At 44.3% G+C, this 24,307-nt stretch overlaps 1 protein-coding gene across 6 annotated transcripts in view; it reads left to right on the forward strand.

The window, feature by feature from the left end:
* LOC120451248 overlaps positions 1–24,307 on the forward strand; it is a 32,706-nt gene continuing 8,399 nt past the window's right edge. Inside the window, exons 1-5 of one of the 6 annotated variants that reach the window (XM_039634764.2) lie at positions 1–145; positions 4,349–4,551; positions 5,543–5,975; positions 6,287–6,637; positions 13,761–14,158. In XM_039634764.2, the coding sequence (XP_039490698.1) occupies positions 15–145; positions 4,349–4,551; positions 5,543–5,975; positions 6,287–6,637; positions 13,761–14,158 (1,516 nt within the window). In that variant the 5' untranslated portion in view covers positions 1–14. Of the gene's footprint in view, positions 146–3,337; positions 3,425–4,348; positions 4,552–5,542; positions 5,976–6,286; positions 6,638–13,760; positions 14,159–15,823; positions 16,078–16,964; positions 17,036–22,911; positions 23,743–24,307 lie in introns of those variants that run through there. The other 5 variants (XM_039634766.2, XM_039634769.2, XM_039634768.2 and 2 more) reach the window with 5 other exon arrangements.

Below are 24,307 nucleotides of genomic sequence, written 5' to 3' on the forward strand. Positions count from 1 at the left end.
CAGCCAGCAGCAACATGGAGCAGGAGGCAGCAGCAGGTCCTGCGAAGAAAAGCGGCACCACCCTCTCCGTGGATCGGGCCGCCTTCCTTCTGCTGCGCGTCAGGAAAGTGTTCAAGAAGAAGCGACAGCAGCGCAAGGAGCGACAGTAAGTCGAATGTTTGCCATTACTTAACCACCGCAGGGGGTAATCGGGTATAGTACTATGGTACAGGGGGGAAAACTCTTGTCGGGATTTGCCGGATTTCCATCGCAATGAATTGTCTGCCAGCCGAAGGCAAACAGAATTAACAGTCTGTTTGAATGGCGGATTGAAAGCGGATTGGGCCGCAATCAAAAGCGATTTAGTTGCCAATCAATGTGCGCGGTCCGAAACTAAATCCAATTTTGCTGCCCAATGCAGCATGTTTTAATGGTGCATTTTCGCAGGCTATTATATAATATATTTTCACTAGAAAGATTTATTTTGTGCCTTTTTTGTGGAATTATTGGAACGTAGATTCCATTTATAATCAGCAAAATAAAAGCTGGTTCTAAATTATCTTGAATGTATTAATATGCATAAGATAACACACACAAAACACTTCAAGGAAAGAAAAGAAGCTTTTCCTGAAACTAAGCTGGCATAATAGATAAATACGCAAAATTCCTGCTCACCATAAAGGAACTTCTCCTTTACATGGTTTTTAATCCAAGCGTTTGCCATTCACATTTCTAGGAATTAAGTTTACTATTTGCATTCAAGCTGTGAAATATGCCACAAAACCTTTTCAGAGTTCCACAGCAATTTGTGGCAACTTAAAGACTCTTTAACTTGAGCATGCGTACAGTACTGCAAATTGCAAAATACCCAGCGGAAATGGCTAGAAAGCAGCTTTCAGGTACTTGCATTTGAGCCAACTTTAGTTTTCAGCTGCTGCGGCAAATGCATTTGGTGGCCAGGATGCGGCATTTGAAGGACCCCCGAAAAGTAGCTGATAAATATATATAAATATATATGATAATATATATATATATATATATATATATATATATATATATATGCCACAGAGGCCAAGTGTTTTTTGTGGGCGTTTCGGGTGCGTGTGCGTGGCAAGGTGCCGATGGGGGCGTGGCACACCAATCTCGATTCCCATGCACGCGCCAATGCCATTGCTCATTTGCTTGCTGCTGGGAAAAAGGCAGCAGCTCGTTAGAGATTCGCAGCTATGTTTATCCCCGATTTCGCCTGCTGCAAAGAGGAGAAAAGAGTAGGAATTTTCCAGCTTTTTTCCTTTTGGCCATACTGCAGTGCTGCGTAATGAAAATGCTTTTTATATCCTGGCATTCGCATGCTCAACATTTGCTTAGCGCAAGAATGCCAAGCGGCAAACCCAATTAGGCACGAGCAACCCGTTTCCTGGCGAATGTTCAAGTAGGTTTCCGCTTAAAGTTCACTCACTTAGCCTGAAGTTCAGCACCCTTAACCTCTTTGCTTGCCCCCTTTTAATGAGGGCGTGGCCGGGTGTCCTTTGGGCTGACAAAAGGGACCGCCTTTCGATGATTTGATTACACGAACAACATTTGCTCTAATTATGCACGCACATGTAAACACAGCAGCAAGTGCAATTACACCAAAGGCACACCACACACACACACACACTTACAGTTGCTGGATTACAGGGCGCACACAGTGCGTATGCGTAATTTGGCAAAGCCTTTCGGCTTAGTTGGCCTTTTTACACACAAACGAGGCACGAAATGAGACAGCAATGTTGTCGTAGCTGATGCTAATGTGCCAGTATGTCGGCTTAAAGAACTTTATTAGTTTGGCTCGTGCGAGGTGCCAACAGAATACCCGAAAAACTCGGAAATTACGGTAATCGTTGGATAATCCTTGCCACCAAAAGTAGTATTTTCATAACCCTTTGATCTGCACACTGTGGCGCCTCTGGCTCATTAAATATCACACCTCTTCATTATCGGGGTGTAAAGTTGTATGCAGAGCCCATCTTAAAGCACTTTTCCCAGTAATTCCCGCAGCATGTTAACCTTTTTTACGGGATATTCCTAGTCCTTCATTACCCAACTTCCACATGTGGGGGTAATGTACGATTTACGTTTACGAGTATTTCACGTCAATTATGTAGATCCGCTTTGAGTTATGTGAGTGGGCTGTGCCGCCAGGTCGCTCACCCCCAGAAACCTCCGCTTCCGACTCCGACTGCCCCGCTTCCACAGCTCTGCCAAGCTGGCTTTGTTGCGCTTTGAAGCGCCCTGCTGCGTCCTGTAACAGCTTGCCTTTAGTGGGTGCTGCGGCATTATCCTGCCTCCTCCTTTGGCTCGTATGTGCCCCTTGGTGCTTGCCACTCAGCACCACCGAAAGCGCCGACGGCGAACCTCAAGCCTCTCCAGCTGCACAGCGAAAATATTTCACCGAATTAGGCGCTAATTTGGTTTACGGATAGTCTGTTTCCATTTGAGAAGATGCAATAAAAGCTGAAAGGGTCATAAAACACTAGCTCTAGAACACATAGACATTACATCTTGTATATATGAATGGAATGAACACTTTGTGCTTGAACTTAAATGGAATTGAAGTTCTGTAGAATTTTACAAATTATTTTAATGCATGTATTCCATTAAACTATGAACTTTACTAAATAAATATTTTGTTGGTTTGCTAATAATTTTATAGTTTTGCAACCAGCTTACTTGGCTGAATTTGAACTTCATATCATTTCATTACTTACATGTTTTATGTCTGCTTAGATATTTTTAGTATGTAAACGTTATTGATTTGCCACATTACTTTTCTCTGTGTGTCGTAAAAACAAAATGACCTCGTGTGCCCTCACAACTTTAACTTATTTCGCCAGCGCATTATGTAATTTTCGCCTTTATTTATGTGTGGACATTGTGTGCTGAATATGTTGCTCTTTTGGCAGCTTTAACTAAGTGTTTCGCCAGTTTTCTCAAGTTGTACGCCGTTGTTTCGTCGCACACTCCTTTGGTTGCAAGGACGCAGATAAATTGCTTACATGCCTTTAGCTGCAACTTGGCTGTCGTTGCCATCTGTGATATGGAAAGGGACTAAATGCGGATGCAGCTCTTTGCGATGGCGGAGCAATTGAATGTGTTGTCCCTAGCTGGCATCTTGTAAATGCCTCTGGGTGGCAAAAACTTTGCTGATTTCTGTTCGTTTGACAGTCCCTTCTGGCATCCTGCCATCCTTCCATCCTGCTACCCCACTATCATCATCAATATGGCAGTAGGGAAGTTGTTGTTGGATTGTGTGGCAGATATTCGGGCGCCTTGGCCAAATGTCAAAGTCAGAAATAAATCAAATAAAAAGTTTTCCATTTTTTGTTAGCATACACAGATCTCGTACTCTTTTTGCTTTTTATTGCATGCACATACACATGTACGTGTGTGTATAGTTCAAGTGGTAAGTGGGTGGTGGGGTGGTTTTTGGGTGGTTGGTTGGGTGTTTGGGTGGTGGAGCTGTTCCATTGGACTGACAATTGCCGGCGGAGGAGGAGGACCTGGACAGACGCATCTGTTGTAGGCGTCAAGTTGGGAATCGAGTTCGAGTGCCAGGAATTCAATCACACACATCAGGCTGCAAAACTGCCAAGGGTTTCATCGTTTCATCGTTTCATCATGGAAAACTCGTGCTGGCGGGTAACTCACAGCTGTCGCAGGCAGCCGAGTGATAGGAGAATGGATTTTATAGGGGGCTTTATAGGTGAGGTGTGGAAAGTAATTTCCACACAACAATCAAATGTAATTCACAAGCGAGCGGCGCAAAAAAAAAAGCGCACAGCTGACAGCTGACAATGACACTCTTTCAACGCACACGGGTTGCAAGTAATAAACAAATTAAATTCTTGACTCAACGGCTTGCCACAGGAAACGCGTTTAATCAAATGTTAAGTGGGCGGACATAATTTTAAATTCCTTGTTTTCCTTAAAACAATGTATAATTTATATGAACAGAGTATGTAGCTGCTCTTTTTAATGCAGTATTTTAAATATTGTAATTTAAAAGTATGTGCACTCTTACAAAATCTTTGAGAAGCAGCATCAATCGTTATGGAAACTATGCAATAGGTGTTAAGAATTTTTGCGCAGTGTATAAAGCACATATGGGCGCAAGGGGAGCGATGGCGCATGCAAATGAAACGGAAATGGCATGGAGCTGTGCAATGAGGACGGGAAGTAATTGCATTTGCTTGCTGACACTCCCGACTCGTCGCACTTAATAAATAATAGCATTAACTTATTATTGTCACTTTCTTTGCCTCTTCCACACCCTTTCTTCATTCTCTCACCACCTTCTCTTTCGCTCTCTCTTTCTCTTTCATTTCAGAGCCCAGCAAAGTGCCGCCGCAGCGGCGGGTGGTGCGGGTGGCGCCGGTGGTGCGGGTGGTGGCGGTGGCTGTGGGTCACAATCGCGACCAGGCAGCCGGAAGTTGCCGCCGCCATTGTTACGGTCGCGCACACTGCCCGCCATTATTGTGCCAGGACTTCCGGTCGTCTCGCTGCACACGGATAAGCAAACATTTCAGTTGGGTGCGTACTCTACGTTTTTTTATTCGCAATGAGTTAATTTATATATAAAAAAACTGTCGTGGGAGAATAAAGCTTATTCTTTGCACTTTGTTCATTTGCTGGCACACTGCAATTAATCATAAATGCCATATGATAGGTTAATGTTGCATAAGTAATGACAATCATGAGTTTTCTTAATACAATTGTATTTAATGAATAAAATATCACTAGTAAGTTGATTCAACCACAAAGACAATAGAGGGGCTAACAACTGTGTAAAATTTCATTAAATACTTCACTTAATTTCAATTCAATTCAGATAGAAATTCGAATCAGGTCAAGGGCTTTCAATAATTTCCTCACACATATTTGTCAGCTGATTGAAGAGAGAGCTGCTTTTAAAGGCATGTAGATATACTACAGTCTGCCAGCTCTTGAAACCTTTCACTTTCTGGTCATTGAATGCATGAATACATTTTCATGGCAACATGACCATGGCCAGATTCGATTAACTAATTGAGCAAAGAGTGAAGCCAATTTAAATACAATTTCAGCGCAGTAAAGTGTGCTACAAAAAATGCATGAGTACAAGCGAAACAACCAGCTTTTCAGAGAGAGAGAAACTTTAACAAATATATTTAATAAAGCCCGACTTACAAAGCCCTTTTTACACAAGAAATACGTTAACTTAATAGTCAGAAATTCATAGAATTTAATTTAAGTTCCTCCGAGAAATTGTATTTCCTGGAAAACCTTAAAGCCAATTCATGTGCTGCAAATAGGGAAGGATAATAATGAAAACGTTCTGAACAACTTTCTGTGGCATTGGTAGTACAACAAATGCTTGTGGACTTGGCATGTTGGACCAACAGAATAAGTAATTAAGAGCATTTGACAGGTTTTCAGCACACATAGATATTTGTGCTCATAGCATATGATAGCGTTAATGCATATAGACATGTAAAAGCCATATATTTACCCAGATTTATTTTTATCCGATTTTCCAATTCAGACGAGCGTTTGCTGGGCAGCAAAAGCCGCAGTGGCAGCGCCAGTGGCCATCGTTGGTCGCTGCTCACACGTGCCACCAACAACAGCAACATGTGCAGCAGCAACAACAATCCAGCCAGCAGCAACAACAACAACAATTCACATTTGGCCAACAACAACAACACACTGATGGTGAAATCATTGAATTTGCCCAAAGACGATAGCAATTTGGTCTATCGCCGAAAGTCCTCGGGCAGCACGCCGCACCAACATCAGAATTCGCACCATCATCACCAGCAGCAGCAGCAGCAGTTGCATCAGCATCAGCATCAGCAGCAGCATCAGCATCAGCAGCAACTGCAGCAGCAGCAGATGCTGCAGCACCTGGGGGACAGCTCGCTGTTCCAGCTCTCCGATGATTTCGAGTGCCACGCGGATGGCTCCCTGCTCCTCAGGTGGGTAAAGTGATGGAGCACCTGCATTAACCCTTAATTAGAAAATCCGAAGTGGGGATTTTACCCAAACGGAACGAACAAAGAGCAGAAATTAGTGCGATAAAAGCTGTCCAAGTCCGGCAAAAGTTGAAGTTCTGAACTGATTGTTTTAGAACTTAAGAGTAACTACTTACGACTATAATCAGTGAAAGATATGTGTAATTAAGTCAGTTAAAGCAAACTTTCGCTAACGACTAACAGAAATATAGAAGTACATAAGTTGCATAATTTTCTGCATATTTCATTATAAAGTTTACAAACTTCCCTTACAGGATTCCGGCTCCTCATGTGGTGGCCGCACGAGCCTATCGCCTGGCAGCTCGAAAGCGGGCAGCCGCCTCCTCGGAAGCCTCCACTCCAATGGCCAGGGAGCACACACTCCACGAGATGCCGCTGGCGGAGTCAGCTAGCTCCGGATCTGGATCTGGATGTGGCTCTGGTTCTGCATCTGGCTCGAGCACGACCTTCACGCGTCTGGCCAAATTGCTGCATCAATCAAGCACGCTGGCAGGCAGGTCCAATCTGCAGCCACCGCCCATGGCTGACAATGCGGTCCAGAGTCTGGGCAGAGGATTGGGTCTGGGACTTGGCGAGGAGGCGCCACGTCGTCTGTCCTGGGAGAGGTGCGTATACGTAATTTACGGCATTCCTGTCAACTTTCACCTTGACTGCCTCGCTGTCTGACTGCTGGTGGCAATGGTGGTGGCGAGCTGGTGCAATTAGCTAATTTCATTTACGCCCTCAAGCTGGAAAGCTGATCTCGGTCGTGTGTCTCTGGCTGCGCCACCTAATGGCCGGCCACATGAGGCTGGCTGGTTAGCTGCATGGTTAGTTGGTTTACAGGGACGGACGGCAGGTTGGATGGATGGACAGATGGACAGATGGATGGATGGATGGTTGGATGGACGGACTTGATGACAGGACAGCAGCCTGCTCTGCGTTCGAGTGTCGCATTTGTCTTTATTCGTTACGCCTCACGGGCGGGCTAATGGAGACACATGCAGTCGCAAGATTAACACGCCCGGAGCAACTTCATCCTCCACTGCCCCGTCCTTCCCTCCACAGGATGCTGGCTTAATTAACGTCACTCGCTCCACCCGATAAGTTGCACAAATCAAACCACAGCTGGCTGACTTGCAGGTGGCATTAGACGGACTTAATGGTGCTTTCCACACTAAAGTTTGAATGGGATTTAATTAGGGGTGCGGGGTCCGTCCGGGGTGCGGGGTGCGGGGTCCGTCCGGGGTGCGGGGTCCGGGGTGCGGGGTCCGGGGTTCGTCCGGGGTGCGGGGTCCGGGGTGCGGGGTCCGGGGTCCGGGGTCCGGGGTGCGGGATCCGTCCGGGGTGCGGGGTCCGGGGTCCGTCCGGGGTGCGGGGTGCGGGGTCCGGGGTGCGGGGTGCGGGGTCAGGTGTGCGGGGTCCGGGGTCCGGGGTGCGGGATCCGTCCGGGGTGCGGGGTCCGGGGTTCGTCTGGGGTGCGGGGTCCGGGGTGGGGGGTCCGGGGTCCGGGGTGCGGGATCCGTCCGGGGTGCGGGGTCCGGGGTTCGTCCGGGGTGCGGGGTCCGGGGTCCGTCCGGGGTGCGGGATCCGTCCGGGGTGCGGGGTCCGGGGTCCGTTTGGGGTGCGGGGTCCGGGGTCCGTCCGGGGTCCGGGGTGCGGGGTGCGGGGTCAGGTGTGCGGGGTCCGGGGTCCGGGGTCCGTCCGGGGTGCGGGGTCCGGGGTCCGTCCGGGGTGCGGGTTCCGGGGTTCGTCCGGGGTGCGGGGTCCGGGGTCCGGGGTGCGGGGTCCGGGGTGCGGGATCCGTCCGGGGTGCGGGGTCCGGGGTCCGTCCGGAGTGCGGGTTCCGGGGTCCGTCCGGGGACCGGGGTGCGGGGTGCGGGGTCAGGTGTGCGGGGTCCGGGGTCCGGGGTCCGGGGTCCGGGGTCCGGGGTCCGTGGTCCGGGGTGCGGGGTCCGGGCCCATTATAAATTTACAGCGCAACTTTACAAGTGCAACAATTAAATAAATATCAGTATTTGGATCAGAACATTAAAACTATAGCTACAAATATGAAATGTTATACCTCGTTAATTTCGTAATTAAATTTCCAATCAAACTGTGCTTTCAGAAAAAAACTAAATTTTTTTTTAAATTTTTTGCAAACTGTGTTTTCAGAAAAAAACTACATTTTTTTCACATTTTTTGCAAATTTTTTATGATGAATTTTGAATTTATGCCGAAAATCGTTTTTCTGTTTTTTGCGATCAGAACATTATTTTGATCAGAACATTCGAAATATTGGTCCGAATATGGAATGTAATACCTCGTTGAGTTTGTAATTAAATTTCCTATCAAACTGTGTTTTAAAAAAAAAATTTAATTTATTTCACATTTCTTGCAATTTTTAATGATGATTTTTGAATTTAAGCCATAAATCGTTTTTCTGGTTTTTGCGACTATAAATATCAGTATTTTGATCAGAACATTCGAAATATTGGTCCGAATATGGAATCTCATACCTCGTTGAGTTCGTTATTAAATTTCCAACCGAACTGTGTTTTCAAAAATAATTATATTTTTTGTAATTTTTTTTTGCAATTTTTGACGATGATTTTGGTTTTATGCCGAAAATGGATTTTCTGTGTTTTTGCGATTATAAATACATATACTAAATTAAAGCACTTGCTGTTTGGCGGCCCATTCTAGTGGCTATGCACAGTGCAATATAGATTTCGCTATTATTTATAAAATATATGCGTTATTGCGTACTAGCCACGAACAATAAGCAGACCAAAGCGAATCACACTTGTTAAATTGTGGTTTAATTTGTGTTTTGTTAAGCCACATTGAATAATTGAGACGCGGGGAATACATTCTAAATGGGTTTTCCCAATCGAGGCACACATGTTGTTTCGAAATTCACAAGCATCAACGGATTTGTGGGCGCATCAAAACTAGTCCTGATTAATTATGCAAGCACATTTATCGACGTGCAGCCAAAGGATATACTCGCATACACACACCCCCAATCCACATACCACATACCACATGTCCCCGCACGGAATTAAGCAATTTACGAGCGGAAAGGACTACGAGTATGCCTTGAACTCTGCACATTGCAGCATTGAACAATGGACCACTTGGCGTTGGCCATGGCCAAGAGTGCAAAATCATTTTGGCAAACAAGCCGCAGGAGGTACAAAAGGACCTTTACCCCCTCCCCCCTGCCCCACCACAACACTGATTGCAACGCTTTCTGTCTGCCACACGGCCACTCTGCCCATCACTCCCGTCTCCCCCCCCCCCCGTCGCCATCACTTCACTTTCGCTGTCCGACAGCAGGACACAGGATATATGTATGTACTCGAATATTGTGAGTCTAGTGGCGCTACAACGTCACTAGCCATGCCACTGTTTTATGCGTTTAAACTTTGATATTTTGCAAATGCAAAAACCCAAAACCGAAGCGAAAGGAGTCTGGTTCTTTTTTTGGGTTGCGATATGGCCATCGTTGTTGTTAGATGGCTAAATTTAGAGCCAACGAGCTTGTTCGCAAGTAAAACAACGTAAATGGCAAGAGTAGCAGGCAGCAATGCGCATAATAATAACTGCAAAGCTCCAAGTTGGCCAAGTTAAAGTGGGGTAGTGGGTGCAGGATTTGAGCTGGGAGTGGGAACTCCCAAGTTAGGGTCTTAGTTGAGGTTTTTTTCCAGTCCGCACTGGCTTAATTGTGAATGCATTATTCATGAGCCAACAGCCAAAGACAAAGATGGAGGCGGTCCACCAAACCTTCAGTGTTTTAAGAAAGCGAACGAGCAGAAAGGCGGTAGTCGACTAAAGGATATCGGGTATATGTATAACAGCTCTTTAATTTGTGGCTGATTTATTGACCAGTTTAATTTACGATTGGTATTATTGTAGCTCGGCTGTCAAAAACAAACCTTTCATTTATAATATCATTTATACATAAAAATTTTCAATTTTTTTTGCTTTACACACAAAAAGGCAAAAGTTGTCATTTACACAAAAGACCCTTCCGCCAATAAATATGCATAATTGAAAAACAAACAGAAGCTGCCAGTAATTAGATTAATAAAGCTGCCAAAGGCAAACCAACGCCTTTTATTTTTAATTATATAAAGTTTATAGACCGTGGTTAATATTTAAACTATAAAACACAACTGCTCATACTAAGTCATAGTCTGTTATGCCCCCGCATTTTGCCAATCCAGAGGTATGCCGAGATGGAAAGGACGCGAAGCGGAGCCAATAAAATGGTGTCCTGCCACCGTGCAGCCAGTCCAATGTTGGGGATAAAGTTTTGTGCGTCGCGACGCCACTGCTCCTGTGGCAAGAAGGACTGGCTGCCACTAAACTAGCTGGGACAACAAGATGCCACTGGAAGTTCGAGTAAACGAACCATAACTGAAATTGCGCATACGTCATGTGCGCCATGCACCCACCCACCTACCCACACAAAAATACTGAAACACACACATAGCGATTCAAAAACAAACACAATGACAAAACTCATTAGCCGGGTTGCGTGGGCGGTCGCGGTAGGTTATGTAGTGTAAAATTTTATAAATTGCATGCGGCTTCACGGAACCGAAAAAAAGTAAAATAATACAAAAATGTTGAGCTAAAAGCCCCGACGAAGTCGCCGACTTGCTGATGTCAACATCAATTTGTGCCGCAACGGCCGCCATTCTGTTTCTGATTTATTTTCAGTTTCACTTTGTGTCCTTAGAGCGTGGAATCTCGCTGCGTGCGTGCGTCTTTGTGTTTGTGTGTGTGATTCGCATAAAAGGTCGGAAAATGCGAGTGGAAAACCCCCATCCACTGATGTGATGAACGACAGACAACAGCCAAAAATTCGCCAGATGTGACCCTGAATGAGTCGCCGGCTGGTTGAAGTTGGCCAACAGTCATTAGGCCTAATGTGCGGCTCATTTGAACTGGACCCAAAAGCCCAAAAAGGATATCGATCCAGAGTTAACTAACTTCCATATCCCAATGCACTTTTCACTCACATCCAATTACTCTGCAGACGACACTAAGCCATGTCGCAGTCAATTGTTTTGGGGCTGCCAACCCACATCTGAGTCAACTGCCAGGCAGTTCGCATTAGGAGCATTTTCCACACTAGCTTGACACTTTCTCCCTCCTTTCTACCCCTTGAAAGCATACAGGAGTTTGCCAAGGACATGCTACGAAATTTGCAGAGCATTTCGACCCCACTTTCGCCCCGAGAAAGCCTGAAATATTTAAGCATTCAAGGATTGGGTGCGTAAATGTGTCACCTGTGCTTAGCACATTTCCTGAGAATCGCATCTGATTCAGGCAGTTGGTTGAAAAATGTAAATGAGAAACTCAGAGGACACAAAAGAGGGTCGATCACATGGTTCGATTTCAAGAGACCAATTTCAACTTAAAGCTACACAATTTATAGACATTTATCAGGAAAAAATCATTCAGCTGGAATAAAGTATATATATTTTTATTGAGTTCAGATCATACCATATATCATGCAGTTCCCCTTCTCAACTCAAGAGTATTAATTTACGACCTTGTCAAGTCGAATGCTCGCAAGCATTGTTGATTTTCCAGTATGGTATCCCTGGTAAAGGAAAACACTGGCCCAGTTTGTTTGGCCCGGCACTTGACTTATTGCCACCAGTTGGCAGTTGGCTAAAGTGCTTGTATGCATAAGTTAATAACAATCATTACTATCGACAGCTCCTGACTGCCTCATCCAGCAGCTACACTTTGAGGTTTGTTGGCAAACACGCTACCATCTTATGGTGGCCCAGGCCACGGAGAACCAAGAGCTGAGAACTCTGGGCATATGGTCGCCTGTCATTCCTCATCTGCATCCCAATCCCGCCCACGATGAGGTTGACAACTGGCAAGGGCAACACGACACAGCGGCAAGTCAAGTAGAGCTAACTAGGGTCTACTTTGCCGCCTGTCGCCTGTCGTGAAATGTGTCTGTGGCTTGGGGGTTCTTTATAGTTCGTGCCACTCCCCCCAAACCCCCAGAACCAACCAGAACCCAATCCAACCTATGGATACCCCAGTCAACCCCAGCCATCAGGCATCCACGACGATGACGAGTACAAGTTTTTGCACCACACTTTATTACGGGATGTGAAGGAACACGGAGAAAAATTTATATTCATCAAGCACACTTTGTATGATCATAAGTCTTAAGTTACTCTTTATTTCTCGCAGTGTTACAAGGGAAGTACCAGCTTGATGGGGAAAGAGTTGACTTGGGGTTGGGGAAGCACTTCGTTTGTTGCTTAAAAGCGTCGTAATTTGATTGAATTTGCGTTGATTAAGCGTATTTAGCTGTTGGCAAATTATGAATGTGTTTAATTGCAAACTCACTTAATTGTTCTGAGAAAAAGACGAGCATCGCAAAGAGCGACTCTGGGTCTCTATTATGGTTTCGGATTAACAGAATTAGCGTGTGTACGAATGCATCCATCTACAAGGCGGAGTCCTCCATACCCCAACCCCATCTCCACCCCCATTCCCATCCCGCTATTTCGAATTTACGAGGGCGATGAGATTGCCGACAGCCTTTGCGGTTTTAATTGAAAACGTTGCGCATACGACATGTTGTACGGACACACAACCGAATCTCGCCTTAATATATAAGCTTTCATTGGAGGACAAACTGGTTACCAGTCGCTGACATAGAGAAAGTTCATCTCAAGGCTGGTGCGTGCTTAATGTGGTCGAGTTTGCCAACTTGACTCTGATTATGCAAATGCTGTAAATGAGCAAAAGAGCTGGGGGTAAACTCAATTTGTGTGTGCGGCTTGCAAATGAATTCAGGGCGGTGTAAACACTGCACAATATGATGCAGCAAATGAAAAAAAACAAAGTTTGCAGCCAAAGTTCAAATTCACGGTGCAGTCAATTTATGAACTGCCAGCTCAGCTCAGTCCAGCCCATACCATACCATTCCATCACCGATTCCCAGGCAGATGGCAAATTAATACATTACTAGGCCGCCAAGTGGCCCGTAAATTGCAGTTTACTCTGACCCATCAGCCACATCACTCACCTCCATTCGCAGGCCATAAACTTGGCCAGTCATGGGCAAAAGCGTGCCAGCCGAACGCAAGAAAAAAAGCGAAGAAAAGTGCGGGAAAAGCGCAGAAAAGTGTTTGACTTGAATGAAGAAATACGTTCTGCCGGCTATGAACATGCGTCAACTTTGTCAGCTTTATCCGCGGCATCGCATTAGCACCAGCTGCCCGCTGTAGTGGCTGCACTTGCAAAAAAATCGTACCAATCGTTTATTGAAAATATACAAAAATGTATAATTCAAATTTACATTCACATCTGCAAACATACAGTTTTCCTATGTCTACTGCTTTGAATTGAAAATGATGTTTTTAAATTGCACAATTTTTCTCTGTGCACCTGCGCAGCAGTGGCGACACTTGTACCGCTGCCCCGTTGAGCGGCTTTCTCCTCTTGGCGTGGCCATAAAGAACGGTCGCATTATGGCAACTAGGCCGGTTGGCCAGTGACCGTAGCGGCACTTAATGGTCGGCGGGCAGCTCATTAAAATGTCAGACAGCGTGAAGTAATTACGATACTCGGCAAGTTTGCACTTGTTAGAGGGATACCAGCGCCCTCCTCCTTAGGGAATCCCCGCCAGAATCCATTGAGTTGCTCCTCGTGTTTCATGGCTGTGGTTTATGTGTTTTCCCATTTTATATCAGTTTTATTTATTTTTCCTTGCAGGCGCAAGGACAGCAGCGCCTTGCAGCGCTCGGCCAGCATTGATTCCTTTGCCGAGATTGTGTTTAGTGAGTCGCCACGCCCCTCGCTGGCAGTGACGGGACCTGGTGCCTCGGCCTCCGCATCTGGCGGCCCCTCGCCATTCAGCAAACGTCCTTCGGCCAGCAGCCTGTACTCCACCTCAACGTCCAGCTCCTTCGCCTCGCAGGTGCAGGCCCAGCTGAATGTCAATTACGGTGACTCGACACTGGGATCCGGATCAGCAACGGGTGGACCGGGCTCGGTTCACCATGGGGCATCTGGTGGCGGCAATGGGGGCAGCAGCGCCAGCAGCAGTCGACGCGAGAGCATGCTCAGCCCCTCATCCACGCGCCGCTCCAAGCTGACCAGAATCATAAACGGTGAGTGCGGAAAAACGGATGCGGAATCCAAAAATTTTTACTTTGTTACCAGGCGATGCGTGCCGTATCAATGGATAGTGCTATCTAGCCAATCTACTTTCTTCTTTAAGCACTCTAAAACTTAACATTTTCCTTACAGCTTGTGCTTTGTAGAATTTTATTTGTAACGTAGTTACAACATTTATTACGATAGCTATAAATTGGAATTCAGGTGGGATTATATGTGGTTCCAATGATAGCTTATTTCAATACATATTTGCTTGAGTATATAATTATGGGATGATCTCAAAAAATCGTTCAATACTAAACTAATACATTTCCGTTAGTACATTCATAATCTTTAACTGAATCGAGGTACTTTATTCTCCCAAACCTAGCTAGATAGAACTAAAAATATCCCAACTAACCCAACACTGTTGCGTTGGAAAGCTCACTTCCTGGCCAAAAGGGGAAGTGGAAGTGGACGGAAAGAGCTCGTCGTTCTAGTCATCGGTGGCTTATTTATTTCGCTGCAGCCGGCTGATTGAAATTCAAATGCGCACTTGAGTTTTCCGGATGGAAAGCCGGGCAGGCGCGGAATTAAATCGATTGCCACTTGGGCCAAGTGCCCGAAGCTGAAAGTCTAAAAGATTGAAAATCGCAGAGCGGCGCCCATAAATCAGACATTCGATTTAATGCAGCGAACTAGAGAATCTGCACAAACTTTGTTTAAATGTGAAACATTAGCATAGACGTCGATGAAAACCAACTTTCAAGGCCTTAAAATACTCAACAAGCAAAAGGTGAAAACTTTTCAGGTAGTGCTTCGTGGTTCAATCCGTTGAAATGGTAACCAGGATAAAACCAAAAGTTGTTCAAAATGCTCATAGCGGCTTCCCTAAACTTTTCCTGGAAGTGCACTTCAGAGCACAGCCTATCGGAGTAGAAGAAATGAAAAGCCGGAACAAGGCTACGATTAAAACAAATCAGTAAACCCAACGGATTATAGTTACATATTGAGAAATAGGCACACACAAGTAGGCTTCAAATAAGATATGATGTCACTGCAATTATCCAGTTCATTTTAGTAAAGTAATGGGGCAAAGCTGTAAAGCAAATTACAATTAAGTATTTTCCAGATAGCATTTCTCGTTTCACAATTGATCAATTAATAGTAATTTTTACTGTGTAACTGCATTTATCGGCTTCTTCGAGGAATTGCCTGTGATAAAAGATTTAATAAAGCCGAGCTTCCTTTCAAAACCCCCAATGGAATATGCTTTTGCTGCGATAGCAAGAAATAGACTTTCTGAGCGCATGCCTCTTCTCTCCCATTCACAATTCCGCTTTATCGCTGCCCCCAGCAGAGAAGCTTACAAGTTGCAGCGCCACAAAAGAGTAACCTCCAGTGCTGACCACTTCGCCTGGAAAACATACAAAATAGCTAGATCTTTACACGTTTCTAGCTAGTTTTATACCACCAAAATGGCGTCTTCTTGGAGACCAGCGATTAACTGTGAAGCGCTGACCATTAACGGCCAACGCTAACGCCAACGCCAACGCAAACGCCGACTGCGACGCCGGCAGACAACAACTATTATTCCCCACGATCACGATCGCAGGCGCAACAACTGAAAGGCAACTTGCTTTTCTCATTTCTCAGTCAGCGATCGTCTTTTGAGCGGAGAGCGCACTGCTTGTCGGCGTCGCGAATAAGAATTTCTTCCACGATCGTTACTGTTTTGAAAAAAAACGAGCGCTCCAATTGGTGAATCCCTTGATTATAATCCAAATCCAATAGATGGATGTTCTGTTTTTTGTTTGAAAGTGCTGAATAAGATCCCGGATTTCTGGTGAATTTAAAAAATTGCGCAAATGAAAAAACGCGTCTCTTTGCGTTTTGTTTCTGCTTCGATTGCTGCGCCTGCGTGTGTGTAAGTGTATGTGCATATACGCGCTACCTGTTTGCTGTGTCGCTGTGTGAGTGATGCGAGAGAGGGAGAGATCAGTTTGTTGGTGTTACCTGTTAAAAAAGAGAGAGCCAACGAAAAGTGTGTGTGTGTGCTGCTAAAGAAGTGTCAAAAAACTAAAGGCGTCGCTTTCGTTAAAAAAAGAAACGTTAAAGTCAAAACAGTATTTAAAAAAATACACACAAAAACAGCCGCGGGGCAAAGAGAAATTCGTAGTGTGTGTTTATTAGCAATGTTAATTAAATATTACGTGCCAGTAAAAACTGCAATTTGCTGGGAGACAGTTGTGCTCTAACGGTAATTGGATTGCATGTCCAACTTTGTGGGAGCCGCCACAACAACAATTGCTCAGGCAAAAATAAAGAGAGGGGGCAGCGAAAGTGAACTTTTGCTTTTGCGGCAGAGAGGGACGGCAAGAGAAAAGGGAACGGGGAGCAGGCGAGAGCAATTTACTCACGTGTCTATCAAAATGTCTCCCTTCTGATGCGTCTTCTTCTTCACTGCACGCCGCCCCCTTCTTGATGCAACATAATTATTTACACTCCAACAAAATACAAATTATTATCAATTTGGTGCATTAACACAATGAAAATTAGTGTCAATTATGTAAAATCATGAATGCATCTCACAAATTAAATTTAAAATAATCTTTGAAATAAACAGCATAATTAAATTAAATGTATGCTGTCAGTAAAATTTTTTTGTAGTTTAAAGTTGTATTCAAGCTAAAACCGAAAGGTTTTCTCTCTGTGTAAGCTCCTCTCTTGCTCGCACACACACAGCCACAAGGAACTGCAACTGTAAAAAGCTTTTTGCAAGCCGACTGATCTTTGTTGTTGTCACATTTGTTGTGTTGTTTTCACAGTCGACGTTTTCATTAAAGTGGTTTGTGCAGCAATTTTAAATACGCTCTCCGCACAATGAACAGGTAAGCAACGCACACATACTTCACCTTTAGCACACACACAAACACACCCAAACCAGAGACACACACTCTTACACAAAGGCAGCCTCTTTGTTGTTGTTTTTTGAGTGATGGTTGAGGGGGTTGAAGGGGAGGGTTGAAAAATATGCAACGACATGAAAAACTTCAACTATTGCAACATTTTTGCGTCGTCTTGGCTTTTGTTAACCAAGGTTTATTCACACCGCAGGAAAGTCAAAGTTGTCGGCGTCTGAAAAGGAAAATGTTTCATCCGTTAGTTGGAAAAAAACCCAGCATTATAAAAAAAAATATCTCGCCAGCTAAGTTTTTCATTTCCAACTGCGTTTTCCCAACGTGCATGTTGTGCCTTGCGGTTTGTTTACTGCACTTTCTGCCGCTGACAGCTGCAAATTTGGCTCAGCACGCAATTTTCCTAGGCCACCAAGTTCCATTTTCCCATTTTCCATTTTCCACCCACTTTGCTAGCAATTCAAGCCGAAGTTCATGCTGACCATTAATATTTCAACGGTTGTATTTAGCCATTGTTTCTATCTTGGTTCGTTTAGCAAAGCAAAACCGTAAACCCTCCAATGATTCCGCACATAATGTTCAAAAACGAATGTATGAGTTTACCTTTCAGCCACAAAGTAGTACAAAAACAATAATAATATAACAACAACAATAAAACAAGAATAATAGTTAGTTGCTGTAAAGAATGAACAAGAACTGTGCACTGAAAAAATGTATCATAATTGGGGAAATAATTTTTTGAAGGGATTTTCGTCTGATATTCAACATTATCGATTTTTTGCTATATACATTTTTTTATATAAAAGATGGGATGCAATTTCTCCCAGTGCAGAGAAGTTCCGTGATCCATAGTCACCTGTAAAGTGGATGTTGGTGGGGTTGGGAAGAAGTAGCGACCCCAAGCACTTAAGAACACCCCGCAGGCCAAAGTTTATGTTTGCGCTTGCCTTCGCTATTCTATTTTATTTGGAGTTGTGCACTTATTAAAAAGTTTTAAATGTTTGATTAAAAAGAATTCATCGTAAAATTTGTTGTGGCACATTGCTGGCAACTTTTACCAATGCCTTAAGTTTGTTTACTTTTGTATAGCCCTCCACCGCTTCCTCCGCCCATCTTATAGTTATCGCATTTGCTGGTTTTGGCAGCTCAAAAACTTGCGCAGCTCATGGCTGAAAAACAAACATTGGAAGGCAACGAAACAACAAGCGGGCAAAGATATCAGTTGTCGTCAATGTGTATTGTACAATAAGTATGTCTGCAGATAAGGTGGAGAACCCCCAATCCCATAGGTGTGTTCCCCATGATTAAGGTAGAATGTGTGATTTGAAGCGCTCTTTAGCGAAATGGGGAAATAGCGTGACTTGTGCGGTAACGAAATTTGAATAAGAACCGCTTTTATATGTGGCTCTAGAGTTCGAAAACAAAGGGGGAGCTCTGTCGTATGACAATTCTCAGTCTTTTCCAAAAACGTCCATTCAATGCCTTCATTAGCCTCGGATCCAGAACGCCAGCACCCACGCCTGAGTCATTAAGTTCCCAGAAATGCTAATTTTTTAAAGCCCTGCCTGTAATAGGAGCATCTCTTTAAAGGCCTTCGCATCGATTTTCAAATGTCGAACAACGCGACCAACGAGTCGTGCAAACTGTAACACCATAATGGTCTTCAGTTGGCCCCCCAACTGCCCTAACTCTTTCAGTTCCTAACCCGCCTGACCCTAGGTTATCCACCGGTTAGTAAAGCTATGTCTATGGCAATTCCCATTCGGTTTCTATGTGTGTTCTCATGGCAATCGCTTTACAAAGCAGATAAGCAAAGCGAAATCAATCAAAAGACTTTTATATCAAACAATATAAATGGAATGCTTGCCGTTGTCGTTGTCGTTATAGCTGTGATTCTCTACATATCTTCGACGGCTGAATTGAAGTTGCGTTTGTCACGTTTGTCAAAGAACGCAATGAGCACGTAAAACCCACACGGCGACCCCCAATACCAGCCCCAATCCCAATCCGATTCCGATTCCGAATCCCCCAAACACGGCAACTGGGCGGATATACACAGTTTGTAGATACAAATACTGATACAGATACAGATACAGCTACAGATACACATAGAAGAATGCAAATGAAGGGCTATGGGCTACGGGCGGCACATATGTCAAATGCTCTGTGGCAGCCGCAGAGAAAACTTGTGCGACTTTTGAACTTAATGCCCGCAAAGGTCACACGAACAGGCAGTGGGACACACACTTGTATTGGTAGTGAGTGACCCAAATGTGCCGATTGAGCTTTCTTACAGGCTAAACTTGGTCTCTCGAGAAATTTGTAACAAGGCCAAAAATTTTGCGAATCGTGAATGAAACGCAATACCCATTTTTACGAGGAAGTTTCATTTAGAAAATGTAATAACGTGAACAAAGTGGCTCTTTATTACCTCGCAAAAATCGGGAGAAATGCCAATTCCTTAAAAGGAGAGACACGAATACTTTATTGGAAGGTATTGTGCCACGTTCTCGAGCATAGCTCCAAATGAAATTTTCAAAGCACGAGTGGCTTTTCAAAAAAACATGCTGAAATAAATACGATGCAAAACCACAATTGACTTAAGGGCTTTAAAATTAGAAAGTTAAAAGTTCTGTGTTGATTCTGAAACTTTTGCTGTGTGCGTATTTAGACCATGTTAATAGTGCACTCCCTTTCCCTCGAACTCCAGTCCCATATCCCGCATAAACTTTTCAATTTGCAGGCCAAAAGTCCAAAAACCCAAAAAAAGTACAAATCTACGCAAAAAAACGAGATCCCTTTATGCACGACAGATTTGCGCCTTGACCCGCACGAAGAAAAAAAAAGAAGAGAAATCCCACAGAAAACCCAAAAAAAAAAATAGTCAACGGCAAAAACTTTGTGCAAATCGCGCTGGATTTACATAATTTTAAATGCTGGCTTATTGGTTTGTGTTTGTTTCCACAGCGCATCGGGCGGAAGATGGTCGGGGCAAAAATGGGCCAGGAAGTTGGGCGGCGAGTCCGAGTGACCCGGTCGAAACGTTTATTGCCATTTTGGCTGGGACTTTTTTGACCAAGAGAGTGCTTTTTTTCTTCTTTCATTTGGTAACTGTGATAGCGACGAGGGTCCAATTTGCATATCTGATTAATATGAATACATTAGTTTCGTGATTTGGCACAGTAAACCAATAGAATTAAATGCGTTTGCTGATTGCAGAGACAAAGGTCAAGTTGAAAGCTCCACTTACCCGCCTGCTGCCACCATTTATACGCAGAAATGCCTTTGAGAGAGGGGGTATGGTTACTTAAATTCAATTAGCGTTTCCGCTGAACTTCTCATAATGCGATTTGCACTCGAAATCAGAGTCATATAAAATATGCTTTTTGTTTGCGCCTTGCTGCTGCCTTCTGCCTTCACTGGCCTTTTCCTCATTTCCAACTCGAGACTCCAGAACGAGGCACATTCAGCGTTCTCAAAGCTGCTTTTATTGAGGAAGCGGCAAATTTATTTAAATTAAGTCGAAAATGCTGGGCTGCTCACTCGCTTGGCTGCTTGGCAACTTGTCTTCCCCTCGTAAGTTTGCTAAATGTGTGGTAGATTTGACAATTATGACAGCACAGAATGTAAGATAAATTCTGCATAATTTACGGGGTTTTCCAGAAAGGAGAGACGACGACTCCCATTATCGGGACTCCCTTGTCGTCTCCATTAAGTGGATTATGTTGTTTTGTCTACCCGAGAGGATTTGGGTGGCCAGAGGATTCGATGACCTCCATCCCGTCCTCTCACATCATTGGATCCCATTCCCAACGAAGCTGTCGTCGAGAACGTTCGCCGTGATTTATGTTGGGCAATTTCGTGCGGCGTAGCTTCATAAATTTTATTATCCTGCAATTGCAAAACCGAGTGCCCAGGGCATCAAGTCACGGCTTTCAGTTCCATCTCCAGCATTTTTTCGTTAGTGTCACTCTCGCTTTTTTCAAGTTTATGGGTCAGCAAATTTTATTTATTGCACACCCCCAATTGACAGTTTAGTTTGATTTGAGGGGGCAGGGGCAAAGTTAACTCCCTGATTTTATCACTTAAATAGCCCTAGGCAAATTCGCTTTTATTTAAGAAACCATTTTCTATGAGTTTGTTATGATTCATAATTGGAATTTTGCTTTAAATTTAACCTTATACATTTCTTGAAACTGCAAATTACTTAATTAGGGTAGCAAAAGTTTTCTCACGGTGGATAATACCATACTATATTTTGAAATATAATACACGTTCATCAAATATTAGTCTGTGCTTAAAGCAAAGAAAATAATCAGCAAACGACTGTATCATAAAACGGCAACCCACTTATTATATTGCATTTAAAGGTACACATTAATTTAGTTAAGAATAAGATTGTTGCTAACAAATGCCAAAGGTGTTACTATTCAATCGGGTGGTGAATCAATGTAGAAATGTTTACCAAACCAGAGCTTCAATCCCAATCTAAGTCAGAGGCTGGCCTGAGTCACCACAAAAACGCCCTTCGTCACTGACCTCGCCCAACGTTTAAATATTAATAGATGATATCCGAGTCACAATAGCTCTCAGCATTTTCGAGGAACTAAGGGGCTGTTGACAGGTGGACCAAAACGAGCGTGCGACACTCATCCACATGGGGACATTGTTGTCTAAAATTAGCAAACAAATGGGATTCAAACCAAAACACACACGTATATATGAATGTACAAGATGGAAGCAATTTGAAAAATGAAACCAGTTTCGCTGCGATTGGGGGCACATACTCGAAGTCTCGTGTGGGTCTTTCGATTTCGGTGTTCCAATTAGTTTTCCATTTTGTGAGGCTAATCAGGGACTGACTTTCGACGACTCCTAGACGCGACGTAAATTTCATTTATTCCATTTGTCTTCATTGCTCGGGGCGACGACAACACCTACATGTGCCCTTAGGTGTAGACACACATCGATAAATCGGGGCCAGGACTCGACGACAGCGATGCATTTGTCCTCCAAGGACCACAGCTGATTTGTTCTTGCTTCGCGACGCTCGAAATACCCGATAATTGATTTTACGACACCCGCTCACCCTCGCGGATGGAGAACAAAGGCATCCTAAGGATTTTCGGGAACCGCGACAGCTTAGGCGAGTTGTAAGGCAGGTATAGGTATAGGTAGGAGGTATCTGTATGTAAATGCGGACCCAGTCTAAAATTAAACCAAAAGCGCGAAGCCCAGTAAACAGGGATCAAGTAGATTGATATTTCCTGAAAACAACATTTGGAGGGTAGGTAGCGCGTTGGGAACTCAGTGAGCGAGAGAGAGAGAGCATTGAGGTACCAAAGCGACCCTCTTTATAGGAAGTACTTTGAAATACAGATGCGGGCAGTATAATAGGAGTTGCATTGGGTAAATTTTGCAAATCTATTATAGCACACTAAACACGAGTCAATTTAATTATGTGATCAATTATGCTTATCTAATCGGCCCTAATCTTTTTTCAAGAAAATAGTTGCTCTTATCAGTGGGTAATCACTGATGTTCAGGTCAGCCAAGTTAAATTGTAACGAATGGCACATGCGTATCTTAGCTTTAGCATTGGTCTTAATGGTTATCATATAAACATACTGATTGCCTGATGTTTAGGTTTGCCAAGTTGAATTTTATCATGCGAATTGCGTGCAGGAATTCTAGGGTTTATTAGTGGGAACTAACAACTGAGTGCTATTTAGCTGACCTCAACTGTAAAGTGAGAGATCGTCAGGAATAAACAGGACCAGAGAGAGCCTGCGATCCAGAGAGCCTGCGGGCTGTAAAATTGCTTCTGAATCACGTCCACTTCTCTTGTCTGCTCTCAGTTTGAGTTTGAACCACGCGACGCGCACAACGGAAAATCCAATCGATCGAAAAGCGGAAAACCTCGCCATATGGAGGACATGTCGCCCAGTGAAAACTAAAACAAAAGAAAAGTCGTGTTAAAAAACCAAAACAAAAAGTAGAGTGCTAACCAATGGAGCGTCGCAAGGCTCTCAGTTCGTATGCCAAGTTCAAGGATCAGCAGGAGGCGGCGGCGGCAGACATAATGACACCGCGGAAGGACAATGAGAGCGAGGACTCGCTGCCCGCCCTGCGACGCTCTCATTCGGTCCGTTCCTCCCTACGGCGGCTAAAAAACAAGCTGCACAGTCCCGCCCTGCCGATGCAGTCTCCCTTTAAGCTGCGCACCCAGCTGCACATGCGCTATCGCAGCTCGCGAGGATCGGCCACCTTGGACAAAAGCAAAGCGGCCAAGGCACTACGCATGCTGGGCGATCTGGATGCAGTGGCTGTTCTGACCACCAAAGTGAAGGGCAAGAACGAATTTGTGCCGCTGCAAAGAACGATGAACTCCGATTCCTGTAACCACGATGAACTGGGCATCGAAAGGCTTATGTCCACCTTGCCAGTGGGCGCAAAGCTGCCCCGTAAGGCTTGCAAGCTGCTCCAGATCCCCGAGAGCTACTGCCGGACAGAACTCGCACCAAAAGCCACACTCGACTCGGATCTGGAGAAGACCTTGAGTGGCGAGGAATCCAGTGGCGTGCTGGCGGACATCACTCGACATGCCCAGCAGGGCATCTATGGAACGACGCGAATGCGCACGGCCACGATTCGGAAGCCGATGCCCTACCTGAACAGCCGTAGGTGTCCTTTACGCCCTTCAATTTGAATATTTCAAAGATCTCAGCAGTGTGATTGCATATTGTTATTGGTGCAAAGTGGTTTATAAATTTGAAATCGTTGTGATTAAGATTGTTGTGACTCAGGTCATCTACTCTCGGTTTAGTTAAGAATCAGCGTCATTCATGAAGCCATTTAAACAAATTTGACATTTGAAGAACTAGTGTAGCTAAAATCTCTTCAAGACGAAAGTGAATGTCGTTCTACCTTAAAAACGTTGCTGGTCGAGTGAATCAAATCTGCTTGGGAAACCAAACAACAGAAAGCGGATACAAAGGAATGCTTATTTTTTATCGAAGCCGATTTTCTACCTGAATTCTTTGTAGGTGCCTCTTAAATCCTATAAAAAATGAAATGGTGACGAGGATGTTATTACCTGAGGAAACCTACAGGAAACACAGATTGTTTTTCAACTATTCTTGAGAAGCTTTACTAAAGAATTTCGTATCCTCTTAAAAGTGTATGCATCGCTTTAAAATGCATTTTATTTGAGCAAAATGCGTTCGTCGTGCATTTTCTTCTAGC

The sequence above is a fragment of the Drosophila santomea genome, chromosome 3R (genome assembly GCF_016746245.2).
Source record: "Drosophila santomea strain STO CAGO 1482 chromosome 3R, Prin_Dsan_1.1, whole genome shotgun sequence".
Taxonomy (NCBI): Eukaryota; Metazoa; Arthropoda; class Insecta; order Diptera; family Drosophilidae; genus Drosophila; species Drosophila santomea.